This window comes from Eptatretus burgeri, chromosome 16 (assembly GCF_056783735.1).
Source record: "Eptatretus burgeri isolate ZD-2024b chromosome 16, Ebu_testis_v1, whole genome shotgun sequence".
Taxonomy (NCBI): Eukaryota; Metazoa; Chordata; class Myxini; order Myxiniformes; family Myxinidae; genus Eptatretus; species Eptatretus burgeri.
In genome coordinates this window covers 52,449,970-52,466,393 of record NC_140976.1, presented here as the reverse complement: position 1 = coordinate 52,466,393, position 16,424 = coordinate 52,449,970, and the positions used below count along the sequence as shown (strand labels likewise).

The following is a 16,424-nucleotide window of genomic DNA, read 5'->3' as shown; positions in this document are numbered from 1 at the left end:
AGCATATGCGGAACGTGTGCGTCATACGCTGGCATACGTCGAAAAATTTTGAGCATGCTTAAAATTTGTCGACGTGCTCGGTGTACTACGACGTATACCAACGTGCTTCAGCGTGCTCTTAACGTATACAAAACTTACCCATAACGTATTCGATTTGTGCCAGCATAACATAACTTGTGCCAGCATATTCGGCAAATTTTTCATACGTCGGCATACGCTGGCTAAAACATCAAGGTGTGACAGGGCCTTGACACTTCGTTGTCTAGTGCGGTTATGACTTGAATCGTCGAGCGGCAGCCTTTTAATAGGCTACGCCACGTGATCGTCGGCGATATGCTGCCGCGCTATGCATACGTTAGACTATCGTTGGGCATAGGTTGTGAACGCTGCCAACACGCTAAGCATTCCTTGGTATAAGTTATCTATATGTTATTGAAACGTTCTGTGTGCGTTACTAATACGTTAGGCATACGTCCAACTCGTTATGAATACGCCAAAAACTGAAAAACAACATCAATAGTTCAGCATACGCCAGCGTTTTACATACATTTTGATATGTTGCCATACGCTGGCGAAAACGTCAAGGTGTGACAGGGACTTTGCAGAGGAAACCACATCAGTAGGATGGCTGTGCTCCTTGCAGTGATCAGGCTTGGTCACATCTTGCACACAAACAAATGAGTAAGGGCAGAGGGAGGGCAGAGGGGGCAGGTGCTGGTGTGGACAATATCCTTCAGTTATGTCATTTTTTTCCTTTCCTTTTGACCATGACCTTCCTGCTCCACATTGTCGAAGTTAGAAATCTTTTCTCATGCTATTGTTTGAAACATTCAAAATGATAAGCGCGTATCGATCTCATGCTTGCATGTTATTGATCGTTAAACCGTGTGAATGCGTTATTAGAACCATATCCTGCGTCATGGCAGGCAATCATACATTTCTGTCCCTGGTGGGTATCCGTCTATAATGAACCGTTTTTGTTACAGCTCTTGCAAAGAGTTTGTTCGTGGACTTCGATAATGTTTGACTCCTCGTTCCAAAGATGTGTAATAATATAATGTTTGAAGTGAGTAGGGCAACCATGTCATCACAATTGGCTGACAATGAGTTAAAGGTGTTCACTGCCATCTGATTGCTGTTCTGACAGCCACAGGTAGTCTGTACTGTTACAAGAGTTCATCGGCATTAATCAGTTCATCAGTAGTTGATTTCAGTTTGAATTGTAAAAATGTATAAAATCGCTGTTTTTTTGTCAAGTTGAATCTTTGATGTATTGCACCAGTTCACTGACTTATTGATCACCCGTTGTAAAGCAATTTGATAATTTTCTTTGTTGGGTCTATATGAAGGAGTTTTTAGTTTTCATTATAAAATTGCGTGACATGGAAAGGGGGGTCCATAGCTGGATTGGTGTAAGAATAGTCTGGTCTCTGTGATTCGTGATTCGCATAGTGTCTAGATTTACTCTTGTAAATCTATACACAGTCATGTTCTTACAAAGTAAATCTATAAATCTATATACAAACAGGGAAAATATCAGAGCAAGTCATGTTCTTAAACGTGCCACTGATTACACAGCAGATGTAATTTATAGACAATATAGCTAAGGATAAGATTGTATGTGTAAAAACCTCCTTTTTTCGGTTGAGGCTGGGTGAGGACTTTGACACAAAGGCATATGGAAAGTGCATTGTGCTTTAAAAGGAGAAAGCATGAACTGTTTGGGGAGTGGACTGTAGGCCATGGCAGCGAGATCGGCTGCAGAGCCCCAGAGATGGGTGTAAGACTTTTTAAAATTGTGAATGACCCCATGGGGTGGGACGGCCCATAAGATGGCACACCCATAGAAGCGGATGGCCAATGAGCCGGCCCATAAGATGGCACCCCCAAAAGGTTTAGTGCCACAGTTTATGAAAGCTGTAACCGCTCCTGAGCATGGAAGTTCCATTTTGAGTAGTTCTATCCAGTGCAGTTTGAGTTCAGTTTCAGTTCCTTTTCAGTCCAGTTGAGTTCTGGATTAGTTGGTTTTGGTGGTGGTTCTGCCAGAGTTCTGCTCTGGTTCTGGTTTTGCTTTTGAAGTTGGAGCTTACACTACTGGGAGAACAACATCTGTCTTTCTCTCTCTCACACACACTCTCTTTCTCTCTCTCTCTGCTTCTGTCGCTGGCCATGCAGGGGTGTGTGGATAGTCGGGAGGACATCGCATTGCGATGCCTTCGCACCTCTTCGCCTCCGCACCCCAACCTGCAGTACAACCAGAACCACTGCTGCACTGCAGCCACCACCATTGCCATACTACAGCTACAATCATTTCCACATGACAGCCACAATCATTGCCACACTGCAGCCACAACCATCACTGAGACTGCACATTCACTAGCTTCATAACAGCCCAAGTCATTGCCTGCCCCCATTATTTCATGTGATTCTGATACTTATTAGTGAAGCCATATTTGAGTTCGGCTTTAGCATTTTATTCCTTTTCATTGTCCATAAGTACGTGTGATTCCCTACTCATCTTTTGAGTTACTGTTATGTTCCGATTTCTTTATTAGCATCTCATCTCTCCCCTCCCACATACCTTTAATAAACCATTTCAATTGTAAAGGAATATTTCCAGCCTCTTGCATCTCACTTGTAAGGTTCGGCCCAATTTGGATGATCCTTGGTGAATATCGGCATTAAGTGAATGCAGTAACTATCTATACTAATATATGTCAGTGTGTCTGTGTGTCTGTTTGGCAGTGTGGCAGTGTGTCAGTGTGGCAGTGTGTCAGTGTGTCAGTGCGTGTGTGTGTGTCTCCTCCAAAACTCCAAAACGATAAAACCGAGCAGCCTGAAACTTTGCCTGCATACTAAAAAAACTACAATGAAGTGCAAGAGTGAAAAAAAAAAATGTTTGAGTTAATTAAAACACCCATTTTGAAGATAATTAATGGCCTTATTTAATTATATCCTTCATCAGGTGATCCTCGGCCACCTCGCTGTCTGGGGTCTGAAGGAATTGCCTAGGTAAGCTCGCTGGGGTCTAAAGCCACCATGTTTTTTTGCCTGCTCAACCATGCCTTGACTTGGAACATGCCGGAACGATTTCTTAACGACAGTTTTGTATTTTTTTTTTACTTTCCTCACTCATTTTATGGAATACCTGTTCATTGTAGCTACGACTTGCTGTATACATCACTTTTGCAAGTACTATAGTTTTCAAATTAGGAGCTTGGAGCGATTTCATGCATTATATGTCTCATTTTTCCACGCTCTACTCTCAGAGATTATTTAAAGTATTTCATCGAAATATCATTTCGGTTTTGAGGATCAGATATCGTCCGGACCAAAGAAGTGTCGAAATCTGTTGTGAAATCTGATAATTTAAAGAAATAACGAGTTTTATAACTAAAGGCCCGGTCACACCTTGACGTTTTAGCCAGCGATGGCAACGTATTAAAATGTATGTAAAACGCTGGCTTACGTTGAACTTTTGATGTTTTTTTTTAAAGATTCGGACGTATTCATAGCGACTTGGTCTTATGTATAACGCATTGGTAACGGACACAGAACGTTTTGTTGTGTTATAGATAACTTATACCAACGAATGCTGAGCCTGTTGTCGGACTACACAACCGATGCCCAACGATAGTCTTACTTAGGCATAGCGCGTTGCACGCACCACCGACGATGTCGTGACGTAGCCTATTAAAAGGCTGATGCACAACGATTCGAATCATAACTGCCGTAGAAATGGAAGTGACAACATCGCGGTCACACCTTGGCGATCTTGCCAGCGTATGCCGACCTAAGAAAAATGTGTCTAAAACGTTGGGGCACGTCAAATACGATATGAGTAAGTTTGGTATACGTGAGTAGAATGCTAAAGTACGCTATCATACGTCGTAGTTGTAATGTACTGAAATGGGAGATGCTTAGCAGGCAGACACGATGCGGAGGAACAGTCGAGCCGGGCTGTGTTGCACAAGCACGAGCGCGGGCGTACTGTGCCCGCGGCTCCCCTTTATTCCGTATTCGGTACACTCACGAGCCGGCCGACTCCAGCATTACTACGACGCCTCAGGCGGCGCGCACACCTCATATCCCTTGCCGATACACTGACCCCCACGACCACTCCTCCCATCATCACGCCCATCCTGCATCATCACCATGCCCTTCCCCGTAGGCCCGCAGACTCCACCACACTCCTCCCCCCTAAAACTATGATTATTAAATGATTACCATTATAAGAAGCATACAGAACACGAAGGACTTCGTATAATAATCATGGAAATAAAATGAAAATAGCGAAGTATAATAGCACACCACATCATATAATGTGTCGATGCGAGCAAGTGGAGCAGTAAAGGCCAGGTTCCAAAGACGGAGGTGCACAAAGCCCCCCCCCCCCCCACTCTGACCGTGTTACCGATATGAAGCAGCAAATGAGAAGCACAGCAGCACTACGCAGCAAAAACGCCCCCAGGCGGCCCATGTCGACATGGCCCTCGCCGAGGTCGTGACGACCTTTCGAGCCAACCTCCCCCGGCCCCATCAAACGTCTCTGGCCCACTCCCCCCAGGCAGACCCGACGTAGATAAACATCCCGAGGCCGGCAGCCCGCTATCTGGAAGCCGTGGCGCCAGCCCTGATCGACCTTGGCCGGGGGCTCTGAACAGTGCCGCTGGCTGCATGCATCTAATGCGCCAAAACAACTTACGCACCACAATCAGTTGAGACGCCAACATCTGTCCCAACGGCCTTGAGCGAACACAGAGAGCTGTGCTCGCAACCAGAGGTGGGGGTAACGCCGACCAGGGCACCAGTCTTGGTACCGAGTCGATCTCCGAGACCCACATGGCAGCTAGACGGGAGCAACTCCATTTAAACCACACTGCAATCATAGGCTCGTTATAAATCACTACGAACATTATCCGAAGCATTGCAAATTCATTTTTCCGTACAGCGCGCTTTTCTGATAAAATCCCAGCACATGACAAAGCAATTACCTGCGGCCCGGGACAATGGACGGCCAACCCAACTTTTTTATTCGCCACCACCGCTCCCGAAGCCCCCACATCACATTGATCATAATACAACTCCCATTGACTGATCTCCGCCAAATCCACTTTTACACGAGAACTGCTGGCATTTATTTCAACAACGTTAAACTGCATCACTAGAGCAAGGAAAAGCACATATGCCATGAACAACAACCCACAACCCACATTACGAGTCCGCTTCTTGGTTGTCGACTCGATGTTGTGACTCGCGACTCCCTTTAACGCCACGGGCTCACCGTCACCTGTCGAAGCTGCCTGCACAACACCGACGCGCATTGCCTCACGAACACTGCCGCAGCGCGGGAACTCATCGCGAGCGAAGCGCGGGAACTCATCGCGAGAGCTGATATGGCTCTCGCCGCTCCCGAACTGCACCTCACCGCCGCAAGCAGCAACGAACGGCCGCTCCCGCTGCATCGACACGGCCCCCGCCGCCAGAGCCTCGCCCTCGGTACTCGACGAAGGCCTCGAAGAGAGCACTGGCACATCTGGAGGTACGAACCGGAGATCCAGCCCGAGGTGCACCAGCCAGTCCCGACCCAACAGGGCCCCCCCCCTCGTACAACGAACACCGAGAGCCGGGCGCGTCGATCTCGGTAGCGCACTGAGACGTCGGCCCTCGCAAGCGGTGCAATCGCCTCACCGGTGTACGTGTATAACGACAAGGCCGTCTTGACCAGGCGAATACCGCGAAGACCACGAGCCGCCCGCTCATCCATGACCGACACTGCCACCCCGGTATCCACGCAAAACACAGTCGGTTGGCCATTCACTTCGACTTCAACCGTGAAAGGCGTCGTCATCTCCGAACCCACGGAAAACAGACTCAACCGTGGTTGCGTCTCCCGCTCCGGCTCGCCGGCACCGTCAGGCCCCGGTTGCAGGCCGATCTCCAGGTCACTGGGGTCCTCTCGCACCTCGTCATCCAAGACCCCAACGGAGGCCCCCGCCATCCGACACACACGCTTCAAATGTCCCACCTTGTGACAATGCAAACACACGGTGTTCTTATACGGGCACATTTGTCGCAGGTGCGGACCCCCACACCCCCAGCAGCCGCGGAAAGCTCCTTCGCTCCAGGTGCGACCGTGCTGCGGTGCCCCTTCGCTCCCGGTGCGACCGTGCTGCGGTGCCCCTTCGCTCCCGGTGTGACCGTGCTGCGGTGCCCCTCGTCCCGCACCGCCAGGCGCGCGTGCGACCTGCGGCACTTGAGCCATCGCTCGGACTCCGGGCTGCGCGACCCGCGGCACTTGCGCGGTCACCGCATGGACCTCGGGATTAGCCGCCATGCTCCAGCTGGAGCTACTCACTACGTCCTGGCCGGCAATGGCGCGGACATCCGTGAGTGTCTGCTCGACAGACGAAGCAGTCACGACCGCCGAGTCGAATGTGATGTCGGTCAATCGCAGGATGGCTGCTACCATCTTTGCGTCTCGCAGACCAGAAATAAAACGATCTCTGAGCCGTGTCGGACGCTCCTCTGTCGTGAATTTACACGGCACAGCCGAATGCTTCACTCGTGCTACGAAGTCCGCAACGCGCTCCTCGCCACCCTTAGCGAGATGATCGAACTGGAACCGCGCGAGATGTAACGACTTCTCTGGCGCCAAGTGGGTCTTCATTTTCGCCACGATGTCTTGAAAGGATAGCACATCATCACTGGGTCTATTTGGAGCCACCAAATCACTCAGCAGGCGGTAGTGCTCCGTTGATAGCGAGGCGAGCAAGATCGCCTTGCGTTTCTCTTCATCCTCTACATCATTCGCCCGAAAGTAGCAACCTAACTGTTCAGAAAACAACTCGAACTCATCTCCCCCGAACACGGGTACACGTCCGTGTGCCATGCCCCGACCTTCTGCCATGCTCCGTGAGATCCTTGGCTCCGTAGCTTGGAACCGCCCGGGTTACTTGCCGACCCTGCACACGCCGATCCGAAGATCCTCGTTCGCCAACTGTAATGTACTGAAATGGGAGATGCTTAGCAGGCAGACACGATGCGGAGGAACAGTCGAGCCGGGCTGTGTTGCACAAGCGCGAGCGCGGGCGTACTGTGCCCGCGGCTCCCCTTTATTCCGTATTCAGTACACTCACGAGCCGGCCGACTCCAGCATTACTACGATGCCTCAGGCGGCGCGCACACCTCATATCCCTTGCCGATACACTGACCCCCACGACCACTCCTCCCATCATCACGCCCATCCTGCATCATCACCATGCCCTTCCCCGTAGGCCCGCAGACTCCACCACAGTAGTAAGAAGAGTACGTCAAGAAATTTTAAACATGTTCAAAATTTTACGACGTACTCGGCGTATGACACACGTTCCGCATGCGATGGGGATAAGTTTTACACGCGATATGTGGACGCTTACACGCGTCCACAAAGGCTACTTATAAGCTACTCATAAGTCGAAACACGTCGCGGTAATGTCTTTTTTACGCGAAACTTATTTCTAACTTATGTTTGACGTGCTTTGAACCAATTCTTTACGTAGTCCCAACACACATCGACGTATGTAGACGTATTCCAATGACGTCTTCCAGTCGACAAAAAAAAATAAATGAACGTGTTTCTAGCTTACAACTGCCATATAAAGACGTGTTCCCAGCGGTTTTGGGAATTGGTATATAAAAATGTTGCTCATAAAAGGGGAACCCAACAGTGTTTTCGAGTCCTTTTTGAGACAATGTCCATGTCAGCAGTAACAGTATCAGTATCAGTATCAGTAGTAGTTTGTTCATGTTGGCAGTAGTAGATGAGTGTGAGAGGGAGGGTGTGGGTTATGATAGATCGTCCTTGCGTCCGAGTGTTCTCAGGTAGGAGACATCTTTTCACCAATTGTTCGAAGTTCTTCGCGGCTAATTTTTTATGGGGCTTTTTCAACAATGAGCTATGGCTTGTTTTTACGATTTAGGTCTATTCATAACGGGTTGGACAAATGCACAATGAACTAATAATGTGCATAGAGCACTTTGATTACTTATATATACGATATAACAACGAATAATTATCGTGAAGCCGGCGTTCACAAACTATGCCCAATGATAGCCTAACTTATCCATATCGTGCGGCAGTTTATCTTTGCCGGTGACGTAGGGTTTGCTATTCATAGGCTGCCACTCAAAGATTTAAATGGCTGCATCTCCACTATTGAAAGTAGACGCTTGCGCTCAACAATTGGATTTTTTTTACACTCAACTACTTTTAAACGGTACCACTCAGCTATTTTCATTGTTTACAATGAACAATTTAAATTGCTGTCACTCGCCTTTGTTTTTTTGACGCTGGGGTTTGGAAATTTGAAGCGTTTCTTCTGATCGTGTTAAAACGCTCAAACTCGACTATTTTAAATAGACGCTGCCGATGGACAATTGGAATCATAGCCAAGCTAGACATCGAAGTGTGAACATCCTCGTCATGCCGAAGAAAAGTTTGAAGAATGCTGCAAATAAGTGTCCTGGCCGTGGCCGTGGACGCTGACGCAAGGACGATCCATTATACCGACGTCTTTCAGCCTATGAGTAACTTAAAAGTAACGTCTGTCGATGTGTGGCAACGATCGCGTAACGTGCCAACAACACGTTAATCATAGGTTAGAAATAAGTTTCGGGTACGCTAAACACTACCTCGGCGTGTCTCAACTTATGATTAACTTACAAGTAGCATGTGTTGACGTCTGTCAACGATCGCAGACCGTGCATACAACTTGTGGCCAGCGTAGCGGAACGTGTGAGTCATACGCCGGCATACGTCGTGAAATTTCAAGCATGAAAAAATTTGAGGACAACCAAAAAGTACAACGTTTAAAGCCAGCGTACAACGACGTATGGCAGTGTTTTTCAGCGTGCTCTCAATGTTATCAAAACTTACCCATAACGTATTCAACGTGTGCCAGCGTTTTAGAAAAAAAATTCAAAAATCGGCATACGTTGGCTAAAACGTCAAGGTGTGACCGGGCCTTAAGCTGATATACCTTTTTACTATAAGCAAGCAAGGATATGTTCTCTCGTTCTCCATAACTATACAAGAAAATGTGAAATTTCCAAAGTATTAAACTTATCATTTTCTATTGTTTGGAGAATTATATTTAGTGAACAAAGTTTTTTTTAGGGACGTGCCAAATTAACGGGTTTCATTGAGCTACATGATTTAATACATTCACTGTTAGACATCATGCCCTGTCCCACAGAGGGACTGCCTATCCATAGCATCTGCCAGATCTGTGTCTATATTTTCAGAGTTTTGTAAGGATCTCCACAGGGAATCAAATCAAATTTGGTAAAAATGGACGTTAAAAAAAAAAAAGTTATAACGTTTGCGCGGAACCCGAACTGAAGTGCCATGTGAACAGATGAGCAGGCAAGATGGCGGATTATCTGCAATGTTTATTTCATGGGCGATGGAACTTTTCAATGTCTCCAGCATTGTTGTGCAGTAAGCTGCAACTCTTTTGTGGATAAAGCCATTATTTGAGCAAATTCATTATATTTCATGAACTGTTGTGTGCGTGGTGAAGACTGGCTTTAAAGTTAAAGGGACCTCATATGATGTGCAGCGACATCCTGGCCAACCGTTCCTTATCAACCATTTTATTGGAATGCTTTCTTGAGTGCTTAAGCAACTTGTCTAACGCATTACAGTCGATAGCATTACCGCGCTACATCCTTCTGAGCCAATTGTTCACTCACTGTGGACGCTTTTGCCTGCCACATAATTCAGAGCGAGTGGTTTGTACTCCGTCACACTGAGCGAGTTGTTCATAATCCATCGCCCTGAGTGAGTGGTTCGTGCTCCGTTGCCCTGAGTGAGTGGTTCATGCTCCGTCACCCTGAGTGAGTGGTTCGTGCTCCATCACCCTGAGTGAGTGGTTCATGCTCCGTCCCCCTTTCGAGTGGGTCATGCTACATCACCCTGAGTGAGTGGTTTGTGCTCCATCGACCTGAGCAAGTGGTTCGTGCTCTATTGCCCTGAGTGAGTTGTTCATGCTCCATCACCCTGAGTGAGTGGTTCGTGCTCCATCGCCCTGAGTGAGTGGTTCATGCTCTGTCACCCTGAGTGAGTGGTTCGTGCTCTATTGCCCTGAGTGAGTTGTTCATGCTACATCACCCTGAGTGAGTGGTTCGTGCTCCATCGCCCTGAGTGAGTGGTTCGTGCTCAGTCACCCTGAGCGAGTGGTTCATGCTCCATCACCCTGAGTGAGTGGTTCATGCTCCGTCCCCCTTTCAAGTGTGTCATGCTACGTCACCCTGAGTGAGTGGTTTGTGCTCCATCGACCTGAGCAAGTGGTTCGTGCTCTATTGCCCTGAGTGAGATGTTCATGCTCCATCACCCTGAGTGAGTGGTTCATGCTCCGTCGCTCTGAGCAGGTGGTTCATGCTCCATCGCCCTGAGCGAGTGGTTCATGGTCCATCGCCCTAAGTGAGTGGTTCATGCTCCTTCGCCCTGAGCGAGTGGGTCATGGTCCGTTGCCCTGAGACAGTGGTTCATGCTCCGTCGCCCTAAGCGAGTGGGTCATGCTACGTCACCCTGAGCAAGTGATTGATGGTCCGTCGCCCTGAGCGAGTTGGTCATACTCCATCGCCCTGAGTGAGTGGTTCGTGCTCCATCGCCCTGAGTGAGTGGTTCATGCTCCGTCACCCTGAGTGAGTGGTTCGTGCTCCATCACCCTGAGTGAGTGGTTCATGCTCCGTCCCCCTTTCGAGTGGGTCATGCTACATCACCCTGAGTGAGTGGTTTGTGCTCCATCGACCTGAGCAAGTGGTTCGTGCTCTATTGCCCTGAGTGAGTTGTTCATGCTCCATCACCCTGAGTGAGTGGTTCGTGCTCCATCGCCCTGAGTGTGTGGTTCGTGCTCCATCACCCTGAGTGAGTGGTTCGTGCTTCATCACCCTGAGCAAGTTGTCATGAAATAACACCCGATTTCTGAACCATTTGCCATATTAACACGTTTGCTAAATTACCGAGCCAAACTTTTTTTCCACCTGTCACACACAGCTGTTTGTTGAGATTAATGTTTGTGAAAATATCCCTGAAACATCTGTATAAATGCAATGTTGTTTTTTGGCAAAAGCTACTCATGGTTTTTGAGTTCTTGCCGATATCAGCTAAGTGTGTGTGAGTTTGTGTGTGTGTGTGTGTGTGTGTGTGTGTGTGTGTGTGTGTGTGTGTGTGTGTATATGTTGTTGTTCACACAGCATATCTCTCTCTCTCTCTCTCTCTTTCTCTCTCTCTCTCTCTCTCTCTCTCTCTCTCTCTCTCTCTCTCTCTCTCTCTCTCTCTCTCTCTCTCTCTCTCTCTCTCTCTCTCTCTCTCTCTCTCTCTCTCTCTCTCTCTCTCTCTCTCTCTCTCTCTCTCTCTCTCTCTCTCTCTCTCTCTCTCTCTCTCTCTCTCTCTCTCTCTCTCTCTCTCTCTCTCTCTCTCTCTCTCTCTCTCTCTCTCTCTCTCTCTCTCTCTCTCTCTCTCTCTCTCTCTCTCTCTCTCTCTCTCTCTCTCTCTCTCTCTCTCTCTCTCTCTCTCTCTCTCTCTCTCTCTCTCTCTCTCTCTCTCTCTCTCTCTCTCTCTCTCTCTCTCTCTCTCTCTCTCTCTCTCTCTCTCTCTCTCTCTCTCTCTCTCTCTCTCTCTCTCTCTCTCTCTCTCTCTCTCTCTCTCTCTCTCTCTCTCTCTCTCTCTCTCTCTCTCTCTCTCTCTCTCTCTCTCTCTCTCTCTCTCTCTCTCTCTCTCTCTCTCTCTCTCTCTCTCTCTCTCTCTCTCTCTCTCTCTCTCTCTCTCTCTCTCTCTCTCTCTCTCTCTCTCTCTCTCTCTCTCTCCCTCCCAAAACATTGCAGCACCCTCCTCTAACACCTCTCTCACCCCCCACCCCAATCTCTCTGTCTCTGTCTCTGGATATATCCGGATGATGGTTATGTCTGGACAGTGTTTGTCTCCGGATGTGTCTGGGCAGTGTTTATGTCCGGATGGGAGTTTGTCTCCGGACCTATCTGACGGTGTCTGTCTCCGGCCAGGTTGGCTCTGGACGTGTCCGGGCGGTGTTTGTCTCTGGACGTGTCCAGGTGGTGTTTGTCTCTGGACCTGTCCAGGTGGTGTTTGTCTCTGGACGTGTCCAGGTGGTGTTTGTTTCTAGATGCGTCTGGGTGGTAATTAATGCTCCACCGCATGTCTGCCTTCCCTTCCTCTCACCGCATGCTGTCTTCCCTTCCCCCACCCCTCCTCAATCCCCCACCCCTCCTTGCTCCCCCACCCTCCTCCCTCCTCTCTCCCTGCTCTCGATCACCCACCCTCCCTCCCTCTTCCCCCTCTTTTTCTTCCTCCCCTCTTTAGTATTCACCTCAGCAAAGCGACGAGTGGTATTTGCTGGTAAATACTATTTCGGGAATCTGCAGATGGTCTTGGACTATCTGGTTTGGAGCAGTCTGTGTTAATGGACAGAGGCGACAGTACATTCCATTGTTTATTGTCATGCGGACGGCACCCACACAAAATCTAACCACTATCTAAATTCTCAGCAGTTACCGACCACACGAGCAAATGCTCTGGGGATTGAATCGAGTGGTCACTTTTACTCACATACTTATGGTGGGCGGTGATATTGGTCCATGCTTGGTTATAAATTAGGATGATGATCAATTTAATCCTCCGGGGATCTTAATTAAACTCCCAAATGTCAGCATGGTAAATGGCAAGACAATGAGGCAAAACAGTCTCTTAAGAGGACTCATTACTTCTACCAATAAGACAGGACACAGTTACAGAAATCCTAGATGAATGACACAATTACTGAGCACTCAAACTTACAGCAAGAAACTAGACAATAAAAACCACTTCAGTCATGGGCCCACACACACAGACACATGCCATTCACATAAAAACTGGGCAAGAGGGAGATAAAATGGCATGCTAGTGCAGGACTCCCATGGGGGCAACCTTGTCTCCACAGCACAGCGGAAGTATCCCAACAGCGGGCCCAAAATCAGAGCGTGAGGGCACAACAGAGCTCACCCAGTGAAGGTATCAAGAGCAAGACCACTAATTGAGTCTAGGAGCGCAAGGCGAGTCCAACAACGTAAGAAAGCGAACTTCCTGTCTGACCAGGGCTTTATTGGCCAGCCGCACCGCACCTCAAACTACATCTACTCTCCAATTCCCCCGCCCCATTCCTGAGGCGAACCAATATTGGGCAACAGGGGTCTCTCTTTCCAAAGACCCCTCCCAATCACAGCCCAGGCGTTCCTCCAATTCGGCTTCATGGTGCCATCTCCTGAAGCGCCACCCTCTGAGAACATTGACTAATCCAGTGTTGCGCATGATGATGTAAAGCACTGGGGAGGGGGAGTCGTTTTCATCTGTAGTCGGGAGGGAAATGTGCAGTATTGCTCTTTACCCTTGCCTGACCTTGTCCAACCTTGCCCGGTGTGACAAAGGGAACGGAAGGGAAAAGACACATTAAATTTAACTATAATTTAAATTGGACAACACCGTACCCAACTCAGTACTTCGGACACTCTAACCGAACCACCTGCTTAATATATATTCAAAACGTCCTAAGAATGTAGTCGAACACAAACAGTTGTTAAAGCATTACCTACTTCTCCTTACCCTAAAAATGTAACATTATTTTCCTCCACTGGCCAACGATCAGCCGATCAGCACCAAGAGTAAATTTATTGCAACTTTAATTCCTGGTGGAGATAAATCTCAAGGTCAGGTGCTTATGTTAAACATTGGAGTGATTCGACTTGACAACTCTCTTTTTCCCAGATTGGTTCCACAACTCTCTGTTTTTGTGACTTGCTTCGTGTTGTTATTTTTTATTTTTTTTGCCTTTGTTTACACTGGCCAGTATCTTGGTAGAATGTGAATTTTCTTTCAACTTTGTTTTCTAATTGAGGTGCACCATCCTATCAAGCCTTCATCAAATGCTTTTGTCCTTTATTTTCCTAATGTCGGCCAGGTTGTAAACAATTTTGCTATTCCTACAGATTTATTACTCCTTTGGGGTTGGTATGGCACATTGTATGATCAACTTGATTTGCATATCTTGTTCATGGCATTGCCTAATCCAACAAGATAGACAGGTGTGAATGCAATGACCAGGCTGTGCAGTTCTGGGGCAGATGAGCCTCGAGTTATTAACGTTTTGGACCTGTAACACCACAACTACTGCACTAAAAGCTTTGTAAAGTAAATTAGACAAAACTAGGAGGGCACTCGGTAGAGCGCATACCTCTGCCACGCAATGCCTGATCCACGAGAACATATCAGGCTCAATCGATACATTTTTGAAATTTCATGCTATATGTCGTTTTTGGCCCAATCTCTGAATGGTGAAGAATCACTTGAAATATCGTAGTAGTTGGATCCGGATCCGGATCTTCAACAAAATCTAATCATTTCATTCTTGTCGCATACCAAATCTGTCCACAAAATTGAATCTGGATCTTTCCACAACTTTTTGAGATATCCCGCACACAAACAAACAAAGAGACAGAAAGTGGTGAAAACATAACCTCCTTCATCTTCGGTAATCACAATAATTATGCGTACAGATGGAAGGGTATCTGTGTAAACAACTTTGAAATGCCACATTTGGTTTCCTAACTTATTTTCCTTTTTACTGGCGAGTTATGTAGTTTTATTCCCAACCCCTCCTCATATCGATCAGACCTTCATGCTTAAACCGATTGCTCAGTGCAAGAAGATTTATTGCTGATGACAGAAAAATATTGCCAATAGATAGCTTTTATTGGGTTTGAAACTCCCCAAATCTAGTCTCAGCTGTGTTAATTACAGGTTTAACAACACTCCTTCATTCCCATACAAATTCAGGCATGTATTTCTTCAGGTGTTTAACAAGTTACAGATTGAAAGCCAAGACCCACTGCTACTTTGATAGGATTAGGAAGTGTGGTTGGTGAGATTTGGGGATGGAGAGAGAGAGAGAGAGAGAGAGAGAGAGAGATATAGAGAGAGAGAGAGAGAGAGAGAGAGAGAGAGAGAGAGAGAGAGAGAGAGAGAGAGAGAGAGAGAGAGAGAGAGAGAGAGAGAGAGAGAGAGAGAGAGAGAGAGAGAGAGAGAGAGAGAGAGAGAGAGAGAGAGAGAGAGAGAGAGAGAGAGAGAGAGAGAGAGAGAGAGAGAGAGAGAGAGAGAGAGAGAGAGAGAGAGAGAGAGAGAGAGAGAGAGAGAGAGAGAGAGAGAGAGAGAGAGAGAGAGAGAGAGAGAGAGAGAGAGAGAGAGAGAGAGAGAGAGAGAGAGAGAGAGAGAGAGAGAGAGAGAGAGAGAGAGAGAGAGAGAGAGAGAGAGAGAGAGAGAGAGAGAGAGAGAGAGAGAGAGAGAGAGAGAGAGAGAGAGAGAGAGAGAGAGAGAGATGGAGAGAGAGAGAGATGGAGAGAGAGAGAGATGGAGAGAGAGAGAGAGAGAGAGATGGAGAGAGAGAGAGATGGAGAGAGAGAGAGATGGAGAGAGAGATGGAGAGAGAGATGGAGAGAGAGATGGAGATGAAAATGAAAATGAAAATGAATTATATTAAGGCTCAGTGAAGGATATTTTTTAAACTTCAATCAAAATCGTGTTCAACTGACCGTTATCCCTTCCTCAATTAATTTTTGTTTGGTTGGGGATATTAAAATGATTCAATAGGCTTCTCTTCACCAAGCTACAAGCACTTTTTCACACGTTGTGCGACTCTGGCCCACAGTAAACCATTCTTTGAACTCATTTCTCGGTGAAATTTGACTGTCTGAGCTCTGTGTCATAATTTTCTTGTTGCCATAGGTTCCAGGGCCTTCCCAAGGCCGAGGGCCACTCTGTCAAGCCGCTCGTACAGCGAAGTTGCACCGCAGTGGCCGGGAAAACCAGGACACATGCATCCTTCGCTCACCAGGTAAGATGGAATTTTATGATGTCTTTGCCTTGCAAAAAAAACCCGCCAATTAATGCTATCATATGGGAGTATTTCAGCAAGGTATCTACACCTATGGTACATACTATGTGTGTGTATGTGTATATATATATATATCTATATATATATATATATATATATATATATATATATATATATATATATATATATATATATATATATATATATATATATATATATATATATATATATATATATATATATATATATATATATATATATTCTCTATTGTATTTAATTTTACCAGGATCCAACCCTTTCGTGAGGGGAAAGGACAAGGTGGGCCATGTATCTATTCCCGGTTTTGAACCCCTGTAATTATGTTGCAAAGAAACAAAATCAAACAATATTTACAGGATATAGGCTCATATTTCAAGTTTTTGTTGGAATTTTTTTTTAATTTAAATCAGACGTGTACAAAATTACTTGTGAATTTCAACGTGACTTCCATCATTTTCAAGC

The 16,424-nt window shown here is 46.9% G+C and overlaps 1 protein-coding gene across 1 annotated transcript in view; it reads left to right on the top strand.

Moving 5' to 3' along the window:
* The window catches only part of LOC147011068 (double C2-like domain-containing protein alpha), a 431,659-nt gene that overhangs the window by 160,543 nt on the left and 254,692 nt on the right, over positions 1–16,424 (top strand). The window contains exon 3 of the mRNA XM_085859768.1: positions 15,815–15,923. Within this exon, the coding sequence (XP_085715894.1) occupies positions 15,815–15,923 (109 nt within the window). The remainder of the gene's footprint in view (positions 1–15,814; positions 15,924–16,424) is intronic.